Below are 23,828 nucleotides of genomic sequence, written 5' to 3'. Positions count from 1 at the left end.
CCACAACAACATATCTTGTCCTCAAAGACGAGCCAAGACGACGCCTCACTCTGAGAATAGGGAGACCTTGAGGATGTGTGAAAACACCGCCCCTGCTTACCAGGCAGCTTCTAAGAAAATCAACAAGGTGCTCTGGGCTGTCCCCCAACCCTGAGAAGGGAAAGATGAGTATAGCACTTGGCTGAGGTCTGAGAAAGGCAGTATAAAAATAGAGGTGCTGCGCCACATCAGGGCTGCAGCCATTGTCTGTCTGTCTGTGTTGTCTGTGTTTTTTGTTCTCTCATTTCACCCAAAGAAGATGAGCGGCACGTTACATCTGGCTCCCAACGTGGGGCGTCCTCTCAGAGTGAGTTGTGCATATAGTCAGCTCCACGCTTCCCCTTTGGACTGTTCGACTTCGACAGCAGGCACCGTCAGGGCAAGGCCCAGAAGGGTCCCCAACGCAAGGAACTTCTGTCCCTGCAGAACTGGGATGCGCTGCCCTCCCTCCACAGGATGTGTTCACCAGCTCGGAAGCTCATCAAAACCTGTTATTCAAGAGTTTCTGTAGAAGAGAGGACAATTCAAAATGATGAAAAGACAACATGTAAATGGAGCTCTAGGTTACGATGTCGCCACATAGCTGAGGTGAATAAACAGCTACAATTAGATACTACATTTGGGGACAGAAAAATCACAAATGGTAACACACAGTGCTGCACATCTTTTATTGTCCAACAAAATTAAATGGGTTAAAGTCCTTGCTGACTTTTGAATCTAAATTCAGATGCTATTTAGATCTAATTTCAGAATCTAAATTCAAGATGTCATTTAACACATGGTTCTGGCAGAAAGGGCATTGTGAAATAAAGTGAATCGGCACTACCGTGCTCCTCGGGAAAGAGGAAGCCCCCAGAAGGGAAAGTGAACAATTTAAATTAACCATCAAGGACGGTTTTTGGCCGTGCTGCAAACAAACTAGAAATCTTTCAGAAGACGCACCTATGGACACATACAGAAAGACAGAGCAATTAATTAGAATGGAATCAAATAATTGAAATCACAGGAAACTTCACTATTTTAAAGTCCATATGATGCTCCACTACTATTGAAATTACTCATCTCTCCTAGACGGTGCAAATGAAGAGGCTGTCACAATTTTGCTCATGAGATTACTGTTGGCTTTCTTTTTCCAAATCTTCAGTATAAAACTTTAAAGTAGGTTATCTGTGATTACAAAGAGAAAATTAACCAATGTAAAATTGGCCTAAATTAACATGGAAAGTAAACGGGGTGGGGAAGGCGAAGGGTTTTTATAAACTATCGAGTGCAGCCGCCCCATCCCCTTCCCAGAGGGTGGAGGGTGGGGCTGAAAATCCACCCCTCTCCTCATCGGATCTTTCTGATGATGTGCTCCACTTGAGGCTATGGGGGGATGCCACACTAAGTCACCTCACTAGCATAAACTCAGGGGTGATCAGAGGGGGTTCCTTATGAATAACAAGATATCCTACCACTCAGGAAATTCTAAGGGGTTTAGAAGCTCTGTGCCAGGAAAGGGGACAAAGTCCAAATACATTTCTCATTATACCGCAACACCCCTCCCTGCAAGAGGTGGAGCTCAATCACCCCCTTTGAATGTGGGCCGGGTTTAGTAACTCCCTTGCAATGCACAGAGTAGAGCGGATGAGGGGCATGTCACCTCCGAGGCTGGGTCATAACAAAATTTCCGTTTCCATCTTGGGTTCCTTCTCTCTCGCTCATCACTTGCTCTGGAGGAATCCAAGTGCCCTGTGTTCGACTGAGACATGTCGAAAATATTAAGAGTTTATCTGGGCAAAACCCAATTCCAGTTGGGCAGTGCCAAACTTGGACGTGGTTAGGAGCCCCCCACTGACAGGAGCTGGATTGCAGAGAAAACACGTAAGCAAGGCAAGGAGTAATTTGATTGGCTGCCCCGGAAGCAGTCGCCCTTTTAGGAAAGTGTAGCTGGCTGTGAGTGGTTGTCCTTAGGTTTCCATTCTCTTGACCTTGAAGCATTCATCGGCTTAGGTTTGGGTTTGCTTCCATAGACTGCTGATGTAGTAGAGCAGCCCCAGCCTGATGGGCTCCTTGTTTAATGAATTTAACACACATCACGAGGAGCCTCAGGAAAGGCCCACAGGTCCAGCCAACAGCGGATCGGGGGAACAGAAGCCTGCCATTAATCACCCGAGGGACCTTGGGTACAGATATTCCAGCCCCAATTGAGTCTTCAGGTGACTGTGGTCCCAGCCAACTGCTTGGCCACCACCTCATCAGAGACACCACGCCACGACTGCTCAGCTGAGTCGCTCCGGGTTTCCTTACCCACAGGAGATATGTGCCGATAATAAACAATTGTTGTTTTAAGTTGCTAGATTTGAGGGTACTTTGTTATGCAGCAACAGATAATTAATACATACCTCCTGGATTATTTTATTGAGAAAAAGAAAAACACCTTCCATGGCTCCCTGGTAGCCTTGGGATGAACCTCCAGCTGCCTACCATGCCTAGGACTCCCCATCCCCCCACTCACCCCTCTAGCACCCTCCTTCCCATGCCCTTTGCATTTTCTGCAGTACAACATCCTAGTTAAAGGCCAGACTCAGAGTCAGATGGCCTGGAAATGATTCCTAGATCCACATCCACACCAGCGGTGTGACACTGGTGGGGTCATTGCTCTTCCCTGTACCTCCATGGTTTCATCTATAAATTAGCCCCTCCTCATAGAGTGATGGTGAGAAATGAATGAACCACCTTCTGCAAGGTGCTTGCAACAAGGCCTGGAACATAGCAGGTGCTTTTTAGGGCTTTGCTATTATTATTGTCATAATACTACAGCCACAAAGTGAGAAAGAGATAGAGTCATTTTCCCGTTTGCACCATGTGCCCTTTTCTTCCTAGACTTCACACATTTGCATCCCTGTCCTGGAACTCCTCCCTTACCCCTGTTCCTTATGGCTTGTGTTTATTTTGCCTTTGTAGCGCAGTGCAAATGTCACCTCCTCCAGGAAGCCCTCTTTGATTTCTCCCTCCAAGCTGAGCCTAACGCCTGCTCTGGGATCTCCCTGCCTCCTGGGCTCCCCTCTCCCAGTCCTGCCCAGTCTGGGCCCTGTCTTCTGGAGGATGAGTCTGTTCCCACCACTGGACTGTGAGCCCCATGAGGACAGGGCCGGAAGTGTCGCAGCCAGCTCTGTGTCCCCAGCACTGCCCAGCACAGGGCAGACACCTGGCAGGTACTCCTGAAGCGTTTGTGGAAAAAAATAGATAAATCTCCAAAGTCAAGGTATGTACGTGCATGTGGTGTAGTAATCACAAAGCTTTTCCAATATCCCAGGATAACGTGCTATTTTTAATCACCAAAATACGGGTATTTTTGTACTGTGGTATTTTTTTTGGTAGTGTGACATTTGAAACATTTGACTTGAGCTGCTCTCACAGAGCTGCAGGCTACCTCATAATTTCATATGGAACCAGGCTCACTCATTCCAAAAGCTTTCTGACAACATTCCTGCTGTTGAAAACCTTATAAGTCTATTGCTGGAGAACGGTGTCTCCTTTCCTGGCTCACGAGGTGGTATGGCTTCCTCTCTTTTTTTTTTAATAAAACTTTATATTTTGAGATCACTGTAGAGTCACACTCACTTTGAAGCAATAATATAGAGAGATTCTGGTGTGCTTTTTACCCAGTTTCCCCCAATGGGAACATCTTATAAAACTATAATACAGTCAATACTCCTTATTCATGGCACGTAACGTTCTGTAAACTCGCGAGGAACGCCGAACCAGTGAATTAGTGCTGAACCACTTCTCCTGGGACAAGTACAAGTACGGGGCTAGGTCCCTGGAAGCCTCCGGTCCCGTCCATTTCATGATCCCATTAACATATACCTTTGTTTTATGTGCGTGCCTGTGTAAAGACACCTTATGCAATGTGCACCGTTGATTCGCTCACGTCGGACTCAGGCTGTCGGCGGTGGTGCCTGAACGCAGCTGGTCTGACGTTTACCGGGCACGTCCCGGCCTGCTGGTGCCTAGGAACTCCGGACAGAACTTCAGCATTATGCCTGGGGGTCATTTTCAACTGCAGAATCACCAAGAACAAGCACAAAAATGTGAAAAACGCGGCACTAAGTAGACCGTGAAAAGGACACTTGTTCACAGCGGGAGAGTGGAATCCAGATGGCAACGCGTCACCTTGTTCGACCTCAGCTGGGAATGTGAACGCCGGGCACCTCGCAGTTTTTCCTGTTCTGTACGTGTCCGGGAATGATGGCCGAAGTGCCGCAAGTATTGATCTTGAGGTTGTTCCATATTTGCATTCATAAACACGGACTCTGCAAGTCATGGTGATGGATTGTCTGATATCATAACCAGGATAGTGACATTGGGAGGGCCAAGATCCGGGCCACTTCCATCACAAAGATCTTCCTGCTGCCCTTTTATAGCGCCACCCTCACTTTCTCTACCCCAATCCCTTCCTGAACCCCTGGTGACTACTAATCTGTTCCCCATTTCTAGAATTCTGTCATGCCGAGAGTGCTATATAAATGAACTTGACAGCATGTCACTTTTGGGGATCCATTTAAAGTGTGCAGTTCAGTGCTTTTTACTATACTCACAGAATTGTGTGACCATCACCATAGCCAATTTTAGAACATTTTCATCAAAAGGAAATGCCATACCCCTTAGCCATCACCCCCCAATCTCGCCATCCCTCCCAGCCCCTGGCCACCAGTAATCTACTCTCTGTCTTTATAGATCTACCTGTTCTGGACATTTCATATCGATGAAATCAGACCCTGTGTGGTCTCTTGTGTCTGGCTTCTTTCACTCAGCATAATGTTTTCAAGGTTCATCCCTGTTGTGGCATCTATCAGTACTTTATTTCTTTTTGAGGCCACTTAATATTGCATTGTATGCACAGACCACATCGTGTTTATCCATTCATTGGTTGGTGGATCAGGCTCTGCTCCTGAGGTCTGAAACAAAGCGAAGATGGAGATCATATGCCATCTTTCTTTTTTTACAGTAAAATATAATATTTGTATTAATAATGACATTTTGGCATTTTAAAAATATGAACCAAAATCCTGGATTAGTCATCTTTCCTGACAGTACCATAGCTGACTGCTCTAATGTTTGTCTTAGTTGATTGCTGGGAATAACTCATGTAAACCTCCCAACTGCCCTGGGAAGTACAGACTATTACTATCGCCCCCATTTGGCAGATGAGAAAACTGAGACTCTCCTGAGGCAGTGCAGCCAGGGAGTGGGGAAGCCGGATTTGAACCCAGGCTGTCTGGCTTCAGGGGTCTCACCTCTGGTCACGCCTCTAATAAATTCCACAAAGTGAGTCAGATTCAAATAGGTTCTGGCCTCACCTCCGAATATCGACAAGTCCGTAATCTCCATGGTGCTAAAAGATTCTAAAGCTGCCTGGATACCAAGGGATGTGTGCATGGAGGATATGACACCTGGGGTTTGCTTCAAATAAATGAAGGTGTGGCATTGGATGGGGTATCTGGGCACAGCGTGAGCCAATGAGTTGATAACAAAAAACTAACACCCAGAACAACACATGAAATGAGGCTGCTCAGGGTTTCAGCTTAGACTCTCACGCTGAGACCCTCCAGCAAGTAATTGTGAGAGGATGGCCCTGGCCACAGACAGATCTGCTTTGATACCGGATTTGATGCTTGGCTGTGTGGCCCTAGCTAAGCAACGTCACCTCTCTGAGCCTCAGGCCTCTCCCTTGCCCAGTGGTGGAAACAAGGCCAAGCTGAGCTGCTGCAAGCACTCAGCAAAGGGGAGCTGGATGGCCTTGGGTGGGTGACTTCGCCTCTGTACATCTCAGTCTTTTCATCTGTAAAATGTGATAGTCATTTTAGGGCTATTGAGAGGATTCATTTGTTCATTCATTCATTTATTTAATATTTCCTGAGCATCTACTAAGCATAATTATTGACCATCTACTCTTGTGGACATGGGAGTACAGCAATAAACACACAATCATCCTTGCTCCAGGAGCTGACACCCTAGTTATGAGGCTAAATTATATATATATATATGCATGTTTCAAGTGGTGATAAATGCATGAGGAAGAAATCAATAAATGAAGTAGGTTATGAAATAAATGGTAATATGGGATATGACAAGAAGGGTCACTATTATATATGTTGAGGTCAGGAAGCTCCACTGAGGAGGTCACATTTGAGCCACACCAGTATGTGGGGGAAGAGTGGGGGCTGTGGGGGCCAGACTTTGGAGGTCAAGCCAACAGGATTTCCTGCCGAAGGGGATATGGAATATGCAGAGCAGAGAAGCTGTGAATCCCTTCAAACTTTTCAGCCTGAGTGTCCAGAAGGATGGCAGTTTCTAAGCTGTTCAAGGAAACAGGCCATTCAAAGCACTTAGCATGCAGCTGCCTATGGGGAGAGACTGATCTTCACTGTGTCAGTTAAAGAGGATGTTGTCAGTCAAGAGCAGGATTGCATCACAGGGAAGGCAAGGCTGACCCTGGATAACCTTGACAAGATTCAGGCAAGTGTCAGGCCCAGAGCCAGCCTAGTCTTCCACTTCACATTCTCCCATGGGGCTGGGCCAGCCACTCCTCACCACAGGCCAGAAAGAATCTCTCCCATCTCCACCTTGAATTCCCTCTTGACAGGTTACTGGAGCTCCCTTACCCTTCTGCCAGGCCTACCTTCACTCAGGTCACTGATAACTCCTCGTAAGCTACATCTCAGCTATTGTTTGTATGGTGTGAAGTAAAGATCTAATCTCCCATGCCATGTGCATAAACTGCCTCCTGTCCCCATCTTCAAGGACTTCTGAAGGTGTTTTCCCCTCCCTTTTTTGCCCATTTACGCATTCAGTGGTCTTTCTCTTATTGATTGGCAGGAGTTCTTTATATATTGTGGATAAGGAGCCCTCTGCCAGTTACATCTTCTCATGGCTTGTGGCTCATCTTTTCTTTTTGTTTATGGTGTCTTTGATGCCCAGAGGTTTTACCTTCAATGCAGTCTTTTCTTTTATGGTTAGTATTTTTTGTATCCTAAGAAATATTTCTCTGCAACACTGCCATAAAAAAGTAATAAGGAAGCTCTTTACATATTCCTTTGGAATCATCTCCAAGGTGAGGAAATTGTGTGATTTCCTCAAATGTGGAGGTTATGAAAAATTGTGAGGTGAAAAAAAATAGCCTCAAAATTGTGAGGAAATATGTCATCATTTGTATTAAAACAGTGGTGGGGGGAGGTTGTGTATGTGTGTGTGTGTTTTCATATTACTTCTCTATGCATAATGTAGGTTTGAAAGGATAACAAGAAGCTGGCCATGCCCGTGGACTCCAAGGAGGGGAATTAGGTGGTTGTGGGATACAGATAAGGAGCATATTTTTAAATCACTCATTCTAGTTTGGTAACCTATTGAATTTTGAAACACAGGAATGTATTCTTTCAAAACTGAACTAATTAAGGTTCTTTTTAATAAAACAACCCTTCTCGACCCCCAAATCATAAAACTATTCTCCCATATTTTCATCTGCACCTCTAGTTCTGTAACATTAGGGCTTTGATCCCCCTGGGGAGGGCTTTTGGGTACAGTATGAGGAAGAGGTGCCATCTCCCAGCCCAAGCGGGAGATCCTTCCCCCAGGATCTGAAAGGTCACTTCCGTCTTGCATCCCGTCTCCATGGGTGCATGGGTCTCTTCCAGGGCTGTTGGTCCTTTTTAGTTAATCTGCTTGTCTAATCATATGTAAATACCATGGTCTCTTAGTTGCAAAGGCAAAATAGTCATCTTGATTTCCGGTTAGGCACACCCTCTCATATTCCTCTGCAAAATTATCTTCCCTTTCCTTGTAGCTTTGTTTGTTTTCCCACATGTTTGAGTTTCCTAGGGCTGCTTCAGGGAATTCCCACAGAGGGGGCGTCTCAAACAGGAACTTTTTGTGCCTCCGTTCTGAAAGCCGGAAGCCCAAGATCAAGGTATCCCAGGCTTGGGTGCTTCTGAGGCTGTGAGGGGGGACCTGCTTCTTGGCTTGGAAAGAGCTGTCTTCTCTCTGTCTCTTCACTTTGTCTTTCCTCTGAGCCTATCTTTATGTCCAAATTTCCCCTTCTTAAAGGACACTAATCCTTTTAAATTAGGGCCCACCCTAGTAAGCATGTTTTAACTCAACCCCCTCTGTAAAGACCTTATCTCCAAATAAGGTCACGTTCTGAGGTACTGGGCGTAGGACTCTTTTTTTGTGTGTGTGGGGGACATAAGTCAACCCCTAACACAACATAAATATGATCATCAGTTCAGGGTTGGAAAATCCTTTTTGGGGGAGCAGAAGATGTTTATTGAGTGGAAAGGCATGAAATACAATATAAATCTCATTCCATCTGTAAAATTCTCTCCTGCTTCCTTTTTTATGTTTTGGAGGGATGCCTCTTAAACATCAGTCCCCTCAAAGTGAATGGACAGATCCTGGCTCCAGCATTCTAGAAATCTAGTTTCTAATCTCATCTTCTCACTGTGTGTCATTGGGCAAATTGTCTTCCCTCTCTGAACCCGTTTCTTTATCTGCAAAGAGGGAATAATACTTGCAATGGCAATGATACCACTAGCTACTTCACAACATGGCTAGAAGATTAAATGGGATTATGTTTTAAAAACCTTGGAACCTGCTGGGCCTTGAGCAGGAACTTTAATAACATTTCGGAAACTTCCTTGTCTTGTCATTTTCTCAGGTTCTTCTCCGTCCCCACTTACACCCTGGAGTTCCTCAGGAGCCCAGAACGGACTCTGAGCTGGGCCTTAGTCCCCTGCACTGGGTTGCAAACCTGTGGCCTGAGGGCTCAGTCCACCACTGGACATGTTACCTTTGACCCCCACCCCCACCAACAACACGAGTTAAAAAAACTTTTAAGCAAACATTAAAATATGAGAAGACTTCACATTTTAAAAACTCTAGATTGTCAATGGCTTTTGAAAAAATCAGAACCTCTAACCACAGTGAGCCCACATTTCCACATGCAACAGGCAGCTGATGTGGAGAAGAAGCCTCAGGTGCTTTCACCCCTGTGGTCTCGGGGGTACCAGCCCTAGAGGCAGCCAGCCACCCTTCTCCCTCTCAGCCAATGGTCTTGCTTCCCATGTCTCCAAGAAGACTGAGCGATCGGAGGAAAGACTACCATGAGCTCCCTGCCCCCACCCCACCCCCAACTCAGCCCAATGCCCACCCATCCTACCTTCCCAACAGTTCCTTGAAATGAACCGATACCTCCTCCCAGGCCTGGATCCCCACCCCGTGCACCCCCTTTCCTGCATCTTCAGGCTTCCTCTTGCCTATTGCACCATTCCCATCTGCACAGGATCTGCTGCGATATCGGCTATTTTAAAAAACAATCCCCACCTCCCTGAGTCCACATCCCCATCCGGCTACTGCCCTACTTTCCGTCTTTCAGACCTACACTTCCTCCAAGGGCTTTCCTGGGTCTCAGGCCCCATTTCTCCCCCCCAGGCTCTCCACCGGGTTCCCCCTCAGCACTCCATGAGCCCTGCTCTGGCCCCACTGACCCCACCTTACCAAATTCAGTGGCCCAGTTCCCAGCCCTTCTCTTATGTGACCCCTGGGGAGCTGTTTTAATTTAAATTGAGATGCACTCGCTTGCCACAAAATTTACCTTTTTAAAGCATGCCATCCAGTTGTTTTTCACCAGGTTGTGCGACCATCATCCCCACCGAGCTCCCTGAACGTTTTCATCACCTGTCAGAAGGAAATGCCCTGTGCATCCAGCAGTGATGCCCATTCCTCCCTCCCCTCACCCCCTGGCAACTGCTAATTGGCTGGCTCTGTGGATTTCCATATTCTGGAAAGTTCACATAAATGGAAAGCCATACACTGCGTGGCCTTTTATGTCTGGCTCCTTCATTTGGCACGTTTTCAGGGTCGATCCAGGTTGTCGTGTGTGTCAGACCTTCGTTCCGTTCTAATGGCTGAATAATATTCCATTGGGTGTGTGTGCCCATCCCATGTTTTGTTGATCCATTCATCAGTCAATCAACAGTTGGGTTTCCAAAGCATTTTTAAAAGTCAGATTATTGAGGAATTCTTTGCATACACTAACATATGTCCTTTTTAGTGGACAGTCTATGGGTCTTGGCAAACGCATGCAGTCTGATAACCACCATCACAATCGAGATACCACTGAGAATTCCATCGCCCTTTGGTGTCCCTCATGCTCCTCTGAAGGCCATGCCCCGGCTCACCCCCCCGGGCATTGGCAACCCCTGATCCATTCTCAGTCACTACAGTTTAGCTTTGGCAACAATGCCACGTAGGTGGAATCGTGTGGCGTGTAGCCCTGTGGGTCTGGCTTCTTTCCCTCAGCCTGATTTGTGATTTGCGATTCATCCATGTTGTTGTGACTATCCGTGGTTCATTCCTTTTCGATGCTGAGGCATATTCCCTTCATTGTCAGATGGACCACAATTTGTCAAGCCGTTCATCTGCTGAAGGACACTTTAGTTGTTTCTAGTTTGGGGAAATTATAAATAAAGCCACTACAAATACTCAGGTGCAGGGTTCCCTGTGCTCCCTGCAGGGTGAATTTCACTTATTTATTTTGTAACAGCTTTATCGAGATATAACTCATATCCCAATTCAGTTCAACCATTGACAGTGTACAGTTCAATGATTTTTTTGTATATTCGTAGAGTTGTGCAACCATCAGTGCAATTTTAGGGACATTTCCATTACCTCAGAAAGAAGCCCTGCACCCTCAGCTATCACCCCCAAATCCCATTCCCCCCAGACATAGGCAACCCACTGGTCTACTTTCTATCCATGTGGATTTGCCTATTCTGGAAATTGCATATAAATGCAATCTTACAATCCATGATCTTTAGGGCTGGCTTCTTTCACTTAACATAACATGTTTTCAAGGTTGTAGCATGAATCAATGCTTCATTCCTTTTCGTGGCTGCATACTATTCCATTGCATAGCTATAGTGTGGGTATCTGATATATACTTTCACCAGGTGAGAGGCACCTGGGTTGTCTCCACCCTCTGGCTATATGAGTAACACTGCTTGTGAACATTCATGTACAAGTTTTTACATGAACAGAAGTTTTTGTTTCTCTTGGGTTCATGTAGAAATTTTGTACAGAGATTTTATTTCTCTTGGGTAAACAAGTAGGAGCGGGACTGCTGAGTCATGAGGTAAGTGTGAAGTTTAACTTTGTAAGAACTGCCAGGCTGTTTTCCAGAGCGGCTGTACCATTGCACGTTTGCGTAAGCAGCAGTCCAAGAGTTCCAGCTGCTCCACATTCTGCAGCCACTAGGTTTTCTTATGTGAGCTGTTCTAACAGAGCCCTTAACCTGGGCATCTGTGCTCCTGAGCACGCTTTCTTCACTTGATTCCAGGATGCTGCCATAGATCATTTTTCTTCTTTCTCGCCGGCTGTTCCTTCTGTATTTCACTTTCGGATTTCCCCCTTTCCGCCTATCTCAGTCTACAGAGCTCTTTTCTCTCCATACCCACTCCCTTGATGATCTCAGCTGACCTCATGGCAGTAAATCCCATCAATGCTCTGGTGACTTCTTGCACGGGACCTCTCTCCCCAGCCCCAGACCACACAGTCGCTGCTTCCTCAGTATGTCCCCTGAAGCCCCAAGAACCCAAACTTGACATATTCCCCCCACTGTCTCCTCACTCAGGGACAGGAGGTTCCAGACTTCTGGGGGCTTGGGTTGTAAAACAGGGAGTAATTCTTGACTTCTCTTCCAGCCTCCATCGACTTGTCAGCAAATCCTGTTGACTCCACCTTCAAAATGTGTCCAGAGCCCAATCACTTCTCTCTACTCCTGTCACCTCGTCCCCACCACAACCCAGGCCAGGGACGACCCGGCCACCTCCTACCCGGATCGTGGCGATCACCTCTTCCCTGGCCTCCTGGTCTGCACCCTTGACCTTTTTATATCAAATTTGGCAGATTATTGTCCCTCCTTGGCTCAAAACAATCCTGTGCCCCACACAGCATATGATTCCATTTCCATGAAATGTCCAGAACAGACAGACCCACAGAGACAAAAATAGATACGTGGATTTGTAGATTTCCCAGGGCTGGGGAAAGGGGCTGGAGGGATTAAGGGGTGATCACTAAGGGTTCGGATTTCTTTTTGGGGTGATTAAATGTTCAAAACTCGATTGCAATGATGGTAACACACTCTCTGAATATATTAAGAAGTACTGATTGCACATTTTAAATGGGTGAGTTGTATGGGATATAATTAATATCTCAAGAAAAGAGTTACCACGTCCTCCTCACTCTCCAAACAAAAACTCTTTCTTTCCCATGATTCTTGTCTCGCACATACTAAACCCAGTGTCCTGGCCCTGTGTGATCTTCCCTCTCCCTTCCAACCCTAGGCCCTCTACTTTCTGAACACATTGTCCCACACTCTGTCCCCACCATACTGGCCTTGCATGCTCTTCCCCAGGGCCTTTGCACTTGCTGTTTCCTCTGCTTGGAATATGCTTCTCCTACAATTTCCCATGGCTCATTCCCTTACCTTTTTCAGTCTCAGCTCAAATGTCACCTCCTCCAGAGAGGACTTCATGGACACCCATTTAGAATAGCAGTGCCAACGGCTGGGTTTCCCTCCCCACTGCTGTTTCATTTGCCTCCAAAGCACTCTCACTTTCTGACACACCGGATTCATTTATGCATTTATGCCCCACACCCTCAGGAGACCTGTCCTGCTTGCTGCTGTATCCCCTGGTGCTAAAACAGTGAATGGCGCATAGTAGGTGACCAAGAAACACTGTCAAATACACAGAGAGGCAAATGCTCTCTGCATCCCTCCCTCTCAGGGTCTCAGGTCCGTGTGTCCAAAGGTCGCTTCTCCTGCATGATCCTGGGGTTGTTGTATGGTCCCCCCAAAAGATACGTCAGTGTCCATGCCAGGAGCCTGTGAGTGTGACTTTATTCTGAAAAAGGGCCGCTGCAGATGTAATTAAGGACTTTGAGATGAGATCGTCCTAGATTAGCCTGGTGGACCCTACATCCAATGACAGTGTCTCCATGAGAGGTAGAAAAGGAGAGGATGCAGACACAGAGGAATGGCCACGGGAAGACAGAGGCAGAGACGGAATCACGCAGCCACCGGCCAGGGGACGCCAGGGGCCACGAGCAGCTGGAAGATGCAGGAAGGATCCTCCCGAAGAGCCTTCAGGAGTACAGCCCTGCTGACACCTTGATCTCAGACTTCACTTTCCAGAACAATGAGGGAACCTATTTCTTTTGTCCTCAGCTGCCCAGTGTCTGGTTATTTGTTACGAACCCCCTCCCCACGTCCTCGTAACTCAGAATATTCCTCCAATCTGCTGTCTCCCCCTCTCAGGGAGGACCTCCCCTCCCATGCCATTGCCTGGCTATGGATCCGGGCCTCTCCCCTCTAGGGGTGCTCAGCCTCAAAGCTCTGTTGTTTTAAGCCACTAAGTTTGTGATAATTTGTTACCACAGCAGTAAGAAAGCAATACACAGTTGTGATGATGGTATCTACAAAGGAATTCCCCTAAGCCTCAATTTCCCATGCGTAAAGTGACAACTGTCCGCTTCTGCAGACACCTCCGGGCTCTGACAGGGCCTTGCAACCAGCTGGCGCTTCGTGTCTGTGGAGCGAATGCGTGCCTACCGATGCTAGGCGCTACCCTCAACTTACCCGTGATTAACTCATTCAATCCTCATGCAAATCCCGTGGGGTAAATCTCACCATTGTCGACCCATTTTCCAGATGAAGAAACTGAGGCAAAAGGTTACAGGACTTACCCAAATGGCTGAGCTGGGACACACCCTCCTCCTGCAGCTGGGAGACTTAGGTGAGGCTGTGTGACATGAACCATAGGTGACATGATGTGCCTGGCGCTTTCTCAGCCTGCCGAGGGCATGGGTCATGGGTGAAGCCAGAAGCCATCACTCTCTGCCTTGATGGATGGGGGAGAAAGGACACTGCCACCCCGACGGCACTAGAAACAGGCAGGGGTGTTTTCTGTTGTCACAGTGACCAGAGGGCCACTGGGGGCATTTGGCGGCTGGAGACCAGCAGTTGGCCACGCCTGGGACAGTCCCACCCAACAAAGCACTTCCCCAAGTGCCAGCAGTGCCATGACTGAGAACCACTGAACACCAGGCCCAGCTCTGCACTTGTAACAGCTGTTGCATCCAGAGGTTTAAAAACAGGGTTCTGGAGCCATCTGCCCGGGCTCAAGGGAAACCTGGCTTATCCAGACGAGCTACGTGACCTTGAGTGTCTTTTAACCTGCCTGAGCGCAGTGACCTCACCTGGAATGGAGACACTCAGTCCCTTCCTCATTACCTCGTGAAGATTTAGTAAGTTAATACACCTGACCGCTTAGAACAGTGCCTGGGAGACGCTTGGTGCTATTAAGCAAGTGCTCAGTGTCCAAGTCTGTCTCCCCTCCCACTCTTGGGCAGGAGCAGGTGTGACCGTACCTGGGCCCCCGCCTCACTCAGCATGAGGACAGTTTGGTGACCGACACGCTGATGGCAGGGCGTCCTGCATGCCTGTGGTTCCCAGGGAAAAGAGACAAGAACTCAAAGACACAAGGCCAGGCAGGACCACGGGTTTACTGGGGGCTCCACGCATGCACGCACAGCACCACACGACACAGTTACTCAGTACACGCAGGGCAGCCTCCACCCACAGCTGGGGCCCAGAGGCGGTAGGGTGCACTCTCCTCCCGCGCGGCCCGGACCCAGCTGGGTGCCTTTTCTCCTGGGCAGCGGAGGGGGGCCGCCGGGGAGGTGAGCAGGCGGGCCAGAGGGCGGCGGGCCGGTGCGCTCACTCCAGTGACTGCAGCATTAGCAGCTGCTTCAGCACCTTCGTCTGGCTGGTCTCTCGGATCTCGCCAGCCAGGAACATCTCGTCCACGACCGTGTAAACCTGAGTGAAGGGGTGTCAGGGGGAGACCCTGGTGTAGGAGAAGGGACCCCAAGGATGCTGGTCCCAGCTTCGGACGCTGGGGGCTCTGATGCCCGAGAGCCAGCACCAGGCGCGAGCAGAGGGGCTGCGGTGGCTCAGGGGCGCCGCCCCCCCCCCCGCCCCCCCCGTCTGCACCAGGAGCCCACCTTGTAGAAGTTGAACACCAGGTCCAGTTCACAGACATTGTGGAAATATTCGTTTAAGACCTGGGGAGGAAGACAGAGATGGTAAGAGATGGGCAGGGAGAGAGAGAGAGACCCTGAGAGGCAGGAACAAAGGTCATCAGAAAGAGGTGGGGAAAAACCAGAGAAAGGGAGGAGGCGGGAGAGAGGGGGGAGATCCTGGTAGGGAGGGATGACAGAGACGGTGAGAAAGAGAGACAAGATCAACGATGACGACAGAAAATGACAGACTGATGCAGCGGGAGGAAGACGGGCAGCGAGGGACAGAGACTGAGATGCACACAGCTGGTGGCACAAAGACACTAGTGGGCCGGAGCGGATACAGGAGAGGAGGAACAGCGAGGTGGGGCGAGACGGAGTCCCACCCAGCCGCCGCCTACGCACCTCCACGAAGTTGTGGATGGCCTCCAGGTAGGCCAGGTTGTTGTCATTGACGTCCACGCAGATGCAGAAGTAGAGGCCAGCGTAGCGTCGGTAAATGATCTTAAAGTTCCGAAACTGTGGGGCAGAGAGGCTGTCAGTGACGGGGCATGCCCAGGACCCAGCGTGCTGGGCAGAGTGGAGCCAAAATATTTAGCCCTTTATCCCATGCATGGTCCCTGTCACCCTGCTCAGTAGCTGGTCCTGTGCTGGGGACACAGTGGTGGCCGAGACAGGCCTGGCTCTCCCCCTCTCCTGGGGCTTACAGGCCAGGGGTGAGAGAGTCACTCTCAGTCATCCCCAGAGTGGGCAGGGAGGGCTTCCTGCAGGAGGGGACATCTGAACTGAGATCTGAAGGATGAGCGCTCCAGGGAGAGTGAGAGGCAGGCTGAGGGGTTCCTGGTACCCATCCCATGTTTCCGGGGCACCCTCTTGTCTCTGGAGAGAGTCAGATTCCTTAGCCTGGGACTAGTTGATTCGCTCATTCCACAAACACTGCCTGGACACCTACTGTGTGACAGGCTCTGACTGGGCAGTGCACAGTCACCCCTTGGAACCCACAGAATTCCAGCCTTGCCCTACTGGAACTGTAATAGAGACATAAATGCTACTATAGTAAGACACACACAACCCAGGAATAAATACCATGGACCTGAGGATGCAGATTCTAATTTTACATGCATGTGTAAGTAAATAAGGAGACAGACAGACACAGCTACGGATACGCATACTGGCCTGCAAGGCACACTGTCTTTGGCCACAGCTACGTGAGTGTGTGTACAGATGAGTGTGTGTGTGTGTACAACTGTTGAGTACGTGTGTGTACAGCTGGGGGTTTGTGTGTGTGTGTGTCTGTGTACAGCTGGGTGGGTGGGTGTGGGTGTGTCGCCATCTGGTGGCAAAAGCCAACATTAGCTCTTGATTTTTACTCATTTTTCTTCCAGCTCATTTTTCTGCTAATTTCTAGCTTGGAGTATGTTTTCTAACATTATTACAGTAATTCCTGCACATAACCCATGGATCACTAAGCATGTATCAGGATGCAAACTCTATTTTTTTTTTAACTGATAAGGATAACGTGATCAAACGTTTGGAGACCCCTGCTCTGCAGGAGAGGGTTCAAGACAGGAGGTGAGAGGGCAGGAAAGCTTTACCTGGAGGCATTACCGACTGACTGCCCTAGCTGGTGTGGCCTTGGCACATCTGACACGGAACCGCACTCTCCTCTTCTTGAAATTCTCCCTTCCCTGCTGCCACCCACCTGGCTTCTTCCTCCGCCTCAATTTCAACTTTCCAGGCTTCCCAGGACCAGACGTCCAGGCTTTCTCCTGCCGCACACCCTCAGGTCAGTCTCTTCCCACAGGCTGTGGCGGGTCCCCAGGCTGGACTCCCCCCGACCACGGACACCCCTGTCCCAGCCCTGACCACTCGAGGTGGCCCTGTCCAGGGAGGGCTGGAGCTGTCACCTCTAGGTCCCCAGCACTGCCCTGCACAGGGCTGGACCCCAAATATGTGCTGCAGCCGACTGACCGACATCTCCTGGAATAGGCACACATGCTACTTCTTGGAACCTGTGACTATGTGACCTTCCACAGCAAAAGGGATTGTGAAGGTGAGATTAAGTTAAGGACCTTGAGATGAGGAGATGATTCTGGATTATCTGGGTGGTGCAGTATAATCACAAGAGTCCTTATAAGGAAAGGAGGAGGCAGGAGCATGTGGGTCGGAGAGCGCTCAAGAGGCCACGCCGCTGGCTTTGCCACGGGGAAGGGGCCACGAGCCGAGGGACGCAGGCTGCCTCTAGAAGCCAGAAAAGGCGGGGAAACGGATTCTGCCCGGGGCCTCCCGAAGGAACACAGTCCTGCTGACCAGTTTTGGACTTCTGACCTCGAGAATGATAAGACAACAAATCTGTGTTGTTTGGGGCCACTAAGTTTGTGATCCTTTGTTACCATGGCAACAGGGAGTGAATACCGGTGCTAAGCAGTGTGCACTAGGGAGTAATCGGGAGGAAGAAAGTTTGGACGGCTTCTCAGCTGGCTGCTCATCCTGTTTCTCCTCACAGGGCGCCTTCAACAGGAAGCCTGCCCTGATCCAACGTCGTCATTACCTAAGGTTTCTCCTCCTGATTCCCATGTTAGTGGGGGTCGGATTATCTCTCTCATTTCCCAGTGCTTCTGCTCCTCCAGGAAGCCTGCCCTGACTCCCAGGCTGAGTCAGGTGCCCTCCTCTGCATAGTTGCTCCATCCGGCCTCGCCCATTCGAGTTCGTCACTGTCTAGGGACAGGTCTGTGTCCCTCACAGGGTGGTCTCAGACCCCACGGTGAACCGAGCACAGGCTGGCCACAGGGGAGGCACCGGAATGGTTGGCGCACAGATGCCCGAATGGACAAGTGAATCAGTGGGCCTGGATCAGGAGCCTCAGATAGGAGGGTGAGGCCCCCTGTGATGTTCTCACCTGACTAGCCAGCCTTTCTGGCTGCTCCTGGCTCTCGGAGCCTCACAGACCCTCCCCAGTCCCTCAGGCACTGTCACTCCCAGCATTTGGCGTAGGACCCGGAACTGCGTGGCAGCAGGGTGCCCAGGACAGCCAGCATCCCGATGTCCCCGCTCCTCTCCTGGGCCCGCTTGGTCGGCTCCCACCACCCCACCGGACCGCTCCCGGCAAGGCCACCAGTGACCTCTGCGGGTCACCTCTGGCGGCCAATCCTGTCCTCCTTCCGGAAATACTTTCCTCTGGGCGGCTAGGGTGCCCAGATCTCCTGGTTTCTCTCCACCTCCTCATCTCCTCCCTCTAGAGATGGCCCCTCTTCTCCTCTCTGTCTATTCTCACCGCCCCAGCGAGCCCTGCGGCTCTGGGTGCCTCCATGTGCGCAGCCTTCCCCACCGCCACCCCCTGCTCTCTGCCTAGGTCGGTCCTTAGGCACCGGCAGTGCTCCCCTCCTGGTGGCTCCTGCCCCAAATCTAGATGTCGCTGCTGGCTTGTCCTGCTCTCACACTCCACATCCAGTCCTGGGTCCTTCAGCAGGCTCTGCCTCTAAAACGCTTCCAGCCACGCCCACTGCTTCCGGCCACTCCCAGTCGCCAGCGTCCCCCACCTGGGCCCTGGCAGTCCCCTTGATTCTGCCCTTGCCCCCTTGAGGGATCCCTGAGTCGACTCACACCCTCCTCTGCTCAAAACCCCCTGTGACTGCCATTCATTCGGAGTAAGAATCACGTCCTCACCGTGGCCCCCAGGGCCCTGTGTGTCCGTTAATTCTCTGACCTCACCTGCTCCCACCTGCTCCCTGGCTAAATCCAGCTGGGACACGCTGGCCTTGCTAGTCCAAGAGTGCTCTGGCATCCCCCTGCCTCAGGGCCTTTGCCCCTGCTGCTCCCTGGCCTTGGGCTGCTCCTCACTCAGATATCAGTTCCTTTTACTCCTGGAGGCCTTGGCTCAGCGTCACCTTTTCAATGACGACTTCCTGATCAAACCCCAGCATACCCATCCCCGCTAGCTGCTTCTTTTCTTTTCTCCCTGCACCTGTCACCACCTGATATGCTCTATTTTCACTCCCAGTCTCCCTCCGACAAGTGTGTCAGCTCTCCAAGGGCAGGGACTATGTCTTTACGTCCCCTGCTGTTCCCCAGTGCCTAGAACAGTACCTGGCCCACAGCTAACCCTTGATAATTACTTGTTGAATTCTACAGGACAATTAGCCTGGTCCCTTGAACAGGCTAATGATGGGGGAATTGAAGGCAGAAATTTCTCGATTAAAAGAGACCAAGGAGACATAGCAATCCAAAATGCTTGACTAGCTTTGAATACTCAGTTCGGAAGACTTGGGGGAACTGAAATATTGAATGGGCATTAGAGTAATACTGCGGAAGGATGACTAAGCTTAGCAAGTCTGATAACGATATTGTGGTAATAAAAGGAAACGTCCGTTTTCAGAGCTGCATCCTGAAATATTCAGGGTTATACTGTCATGATTTCTATACCTAAATTTAAAACACTACAGCAAGGGATGGCTCCTTATACCATTCTCTCAAAAGGCATCGAAAAAAATTCTTCAGCCCCTCCTGCCAAATAAAAGGCCGAAAGAGAAAATATCAATGCTGACTAAATTTGGGGGTGGGGGGCTGTTGGGGGGATGTGTGGATCTTCAATCAACTTCTCTCATTGTACGAATCTGTACATTAGAAAATTTTCACAATGAGAAGCAAGGAAGACAGCAAGCAATGGGTGAATGAACACAGTTGGGAAGGAGGGTCTGAGGGGTTGTTGCAATTAGAGGTTGGGCAGGGGCCAAAGGAGGCCAGGGAGTGAGGGAGGTACGGGTCGCAGTGAGGGGGGCATCACCTCCACAAAGTTGGTGTGTTTGGCATCCCGGACAGTGACCACGGCGTGCACCTCCTCTATCAACTTCTGTTTCTCGTCGTCGTCGAACTGCATGTACCACTTGGCCAGGCGCGTCTTGCCCGCCCGGTTCTGGATGAGGATGAAGCGGATCTGGGGGCAGTGGGAGGAAGAGAAAGTGGGAGGGGCCGGGAGGGCGGCGCCAGGGCTACGTGACCCTGCCCGACAGCCCCACCACACCTCCCGTCTGGGGAGACAGGCCTCCGCCTCCAGCCCGCCTGGCCACACACTCAGACGCACGCCCCTCCAGCGCGCCACGGCAGTGACTGCTCTTCCACTGGCCAGCGCTGCAGCCGGCTCCAGGGTCCCCAGCCCCAGGCTCCGCCACCTGGTGTCTGCCAGATCTTGGAAAAAAGATCTGCCCCTCTAAGCCTCACTGGCAAAACAAGTTTCCTTAGAACACCCACCCTGTCACGGTGTTTTGTAGGTTAAATAGGCTTTACACGTGGTTCGCTGGCTGGCACATTACATAAATCTATGTGTTTCAGACTTATTTGGTCTGAATGCCACCTCCTGTTTTTACTTACTAAGTTTAAAAAATTTACCTATTTAAAATTATGTACTTCAATGTTTTTAGTATATTCATACAACTGTGCAAAAGTCACCCCTATCTAATTGCAGAGTATTTTCATTATCCCAGAAGAAAACGCCCCACCTGTTGGCTGGTGCTCTCCCTTCCTCCCTCTCAGCCCCGGCAACCACTAATCTTCAGGTCTGTGGATCGGCCTATGCTGAACATTCCGTATAAATAGACCCGTACAGTACATGGCCTTCTGCATCTGGTGTCTTTCACATAGCATAATGTTTCCGAAGTTCTCCCAAGTTATAGTGTGAGTCAGTTGCTTCATTCCTTTTCAGGCTGAATAATATTCTGCTGTATGGATATACCTCTTTTTGTTTAGCCATTCATCAGCTGATGGGCATTTGGGTTATTTCCACTCTTTGGTGATTATGAATAATGCTGCTACGAACATTTCTGACAAGCTTTTATGTGGATATATGTTTTCACTTCTCCTGTGTATGTACTTAGGACTAGAATTGCTGGGTCATATGGTAACTCTGTCTAACTTTTTCAGGGGCTGCTTAACTGTTTCCCAGAGCACCTGCCACTTCTTAAGTGGCTTAATTACTTGGTGACTCAGTTTATCCATCTAGAAAATAGGGCCTCATATGGATGTGGTGAGGAGATAACAGTATATGAAAAGTACCCAGAGCAGTGGTTGGCTCTGATTACGCGCTCCACGTCAGCTATAGTTACCATCAGTGGAGGCTAGGAAATTTGTTTTTGTTTCTTAAATGCCAGGTCAACTGCCAGAGGGCAACTGTGAAAACCGAATGAGTTAATGCCAGATGCGATTAGCAGAGCGCCCGGTACATACTGAGCAATCACTAAAATTAGCTGTTGTGACTGACAGGCATTTGACCATGTGGCTAAGAACACAGACTCTGGAATCTGAATGAATACTAGTACCACTGGTTATATGTCCATGAGCAAGTCACTTAACCTCTCTGGACCTCAGTTTCCCTTCTGTATAATGGACAAGAGAGTACCTCCCTCATCAGACAGTCGCATGGGTTAGCAACACAAGGGGTGTAGCACAGAGACTAGCACATACCAAGTGTTGGATAAGTATTACTTCTTATTACTAGTGTAATTCATCATCATTCAGCTTTAAGAAAACCAGGGCCCAAGTTCACCCAACTAGGACATCTGCCTTTGCATCCAATTCTCTTTGAGACAGGCGTGCTTATGCTCATTTTATAGATAAAGAAACCGAGGCTCAGTGAAAGGCAGCCTTGCAACCACAAAGAGCTGGGAGTTCCCATAGGCCTTGCTTAGATCCCCTTACTTGTGGGAGCCTCTGCCCTTTCATGGTGGTCCTTTCTCTTCCTAAGCCTCACTCTCTACATAAGCCACCCCCCCAACCAACCAAGCTGGACAGGAACAGGATATTACACTCTCCTTCCAAGAACCCCTTCTGCTGAGCCAGGGAAAACTACTTCCCAGCAGAACAGGAGTCCTGAGCAGGAAGGGAAAGGGCATTGGGGGGAAGCCATGCCAGGCGGCCACAGCCTGGGAGCAGAGCTGAGGTACATGCGTGGCGTACAGGGAGAAGAGTCAGAGGCAAGCCTACAGGGCTGAGGGAGGGCTTTGCCTCTCACCCCCAAATTCCCTCAGACACCTCTTCTGGTTTCTCCTGCCATTTAGAATCTCTCCACCTCAGGGAATGCACCCTGAGAAGTTCCTTCCCTCCTGCACCAGCACCCCTCTGATGTCCCCTCTGGATGCCCCCTGACCTTCCCTGTCCTCAAAGCCCCCACCCCTGGCATCGTTCCCTTCTAACTTCTACTTTCTTGGTTTCAATCCCCTCTCAGGCCTTCGTACACCTTTTACTGGGACATCCCTTCTCTGACTCCAAGGCCCTGTTCCAAAGGTAACTCTTGCCTCCAAGGACCCTTTTCCTTGGGGAGACTCTTCCCCTGTTTGATACGCACCCCCATTCATCTCTTTTCCCAGCCCCTGCCCAAAGAATCCTTTCTTATGGTCCAAAGCAGCAGCCGGGGGGTTAGGGTGCCAAATCCCGTGCCCAGTCGTTGCTCCAAAAACTCCATCCCCATCTCTAACGCTTCCATGCCTACTCCCTACCCCCCCAAGACCTCTCTTCTTGGGAAGACCCGTTCCATTCCTCCCCAAGCCGTAGTATTCACTCCCTACTTCCGCGCCTTCTCCCCTTGGCAGCACACTGTCCCCACGGATGACTCTAAAGCCCCATTCCCTACTTGCCTACTTTTAGGGCTCAGTCCCTTCCCCTTGAAATTCTCTTATCAGTTGTATTCTGCCCGTTTCAACACCCCCTCTCGGCCTGCAATGCCACCTTCCTGCCCCTAGAGACCCCGTCTCTCCCATCCCAGTGTCTCCCATTCTTCTCCAACTATCCTGGCACACTTCCAGAGAGCCCTCCTCTTGGACGCCTCTTCCCTACTTCCAGTCCCTTCTCACCTCTGAGATCCTGCCTCGCAAGTTGCCTCCGTTTCAAAACCCCCAGTCATCCCCACTGTTTCCCTCCCGTATAGCCCTCTCCCCTCGGCACCTGGTCTCCAATGCCCCCTAGCCTCGAGACCCCCGTGCATTTCCGCGCAGAGAATTACCGCTCAGTTCCCCCCTTTCCCGGCCTTTCATCGGCGCCAACCCCGAGAGCCCGCGCCCGGCCCAGACCATCGCACCGCCGCAGGGGAGCTTGTCACTACCCGACCGAGCCTCGGGTACCTGCACTTGGACCCACCCTCTGCCCGTCCCCAGCGTGGGCGCGCCCTCGTTACCATGGCGACCCCTGTCCGGACTCCAGCGGTGCAGTTCCCGCGGCTACTGGGTGGTTGGGGCTCTGGCAGCAATTGGGGGACCCACGGCTAGAGCGGACTTCCGGCAAACAAACCTGCCCGCCCTCTCGCGCACGGCCCGCTGGGAATTGTAGTCCCAAGAATGGAGTCACTCGTCCGGGCAGCAAACCGGGAAAAGAGCCTTGTCCCGCTTCCCAGCATGCTACGCGACTGTCCTTTTTCCCTACTGCACGGTTCAGAATCCAAATGCATGCTGGGAGCTGTAGGTGAGCGTCTCTTCGGAAGACTACAATTCCCAACATGCTTGACAGCCAGCAAAGTGGGAGTTGCATTCTGGGAGATGTAGTTCAGCTAGCCGTCTTTCCACCACCCCTCTAAGGCGAGGAGGGCGTGCTGGAAACAGTAGTTTTTAATAAAAAACTGCGTTGGGGAGCTAGAAATGTCTGTCCATGCTCACTGAGTGCTTTTTAAAAAATACGTTGAGTGTTTC

General features: G+C 50.1%; 1 protein-coding gene and 1 long non-coding RNA gene across 2 annotated transcripts; both read right to left on the bottom strand.

The window, feature by feature from the left end:
• Positions 1 to 3,121: 3,121 nt before the first annotated feature.
• Positions 3,122 to 14,492, bottom strand: LOC130681037 (uncharacterized). Its single transcript, XR_008994079.1, has 3 exons — positions 13,825 to 14,492; positions 9,674 to 9,756; positions 3,122 to 4,982 (listed from the first exon to the last, which is right to left on the bottom strand). It is a non-coding gene; the product is annotated as an uncharacterized LOC130681037 (long non-coding RNA).
• A 131-nt stretch (positions 14,493 to 14,623) lies between these two features.
• Positions 14,624 to 23,479, bottom strand: AP2S1 (adaptor related protein complex 2 subunit sigma 1). The gene is made up of 5 exons (XM_036885537.2): positions 23,321 to 23,479; positions 19,943 to 20,092; positions 15,565 to 15,678; positions 15,145 to 15,204; positions 14,624 to 14,959 (listed from the first exon to the last, which is right to left on the bottom strand). The coding sequence occupies exons 1-5, from the start codon at positions 23,321 to 23,323 to the stop codon at positions 14,858 to 14,860; spliced, it is 429 nt and encodes a 142-aa protein (XP_036741432.1). The 5' UTR covers positions 23,324 to 23,479; the 3' UTR covers positions 14,624 to 14,857.
• Positions 23,480 to 23,828: the final 349 nt, after the last annotated feature.

The sequence above is a fragment of the Manis pentadactyla genome, chromosome 15 (assembly GCF_030020395.1).
Source record: "Manis pentadactyla isolate mManPen7 chromosome 15, mManPen7.hap1, whole genome shotgun sequence".
Classification (NCBI taxonomy): Eukaryota; Metazoa; Chordata; class Mammalia; order Pholidota; family Manidae; genus Manis; species Manis pentadactyla.
Note: the sequence above shows the minus strand (reverse complement) of the source record. Positions and strands in the feature narration are given on the sequence as shown.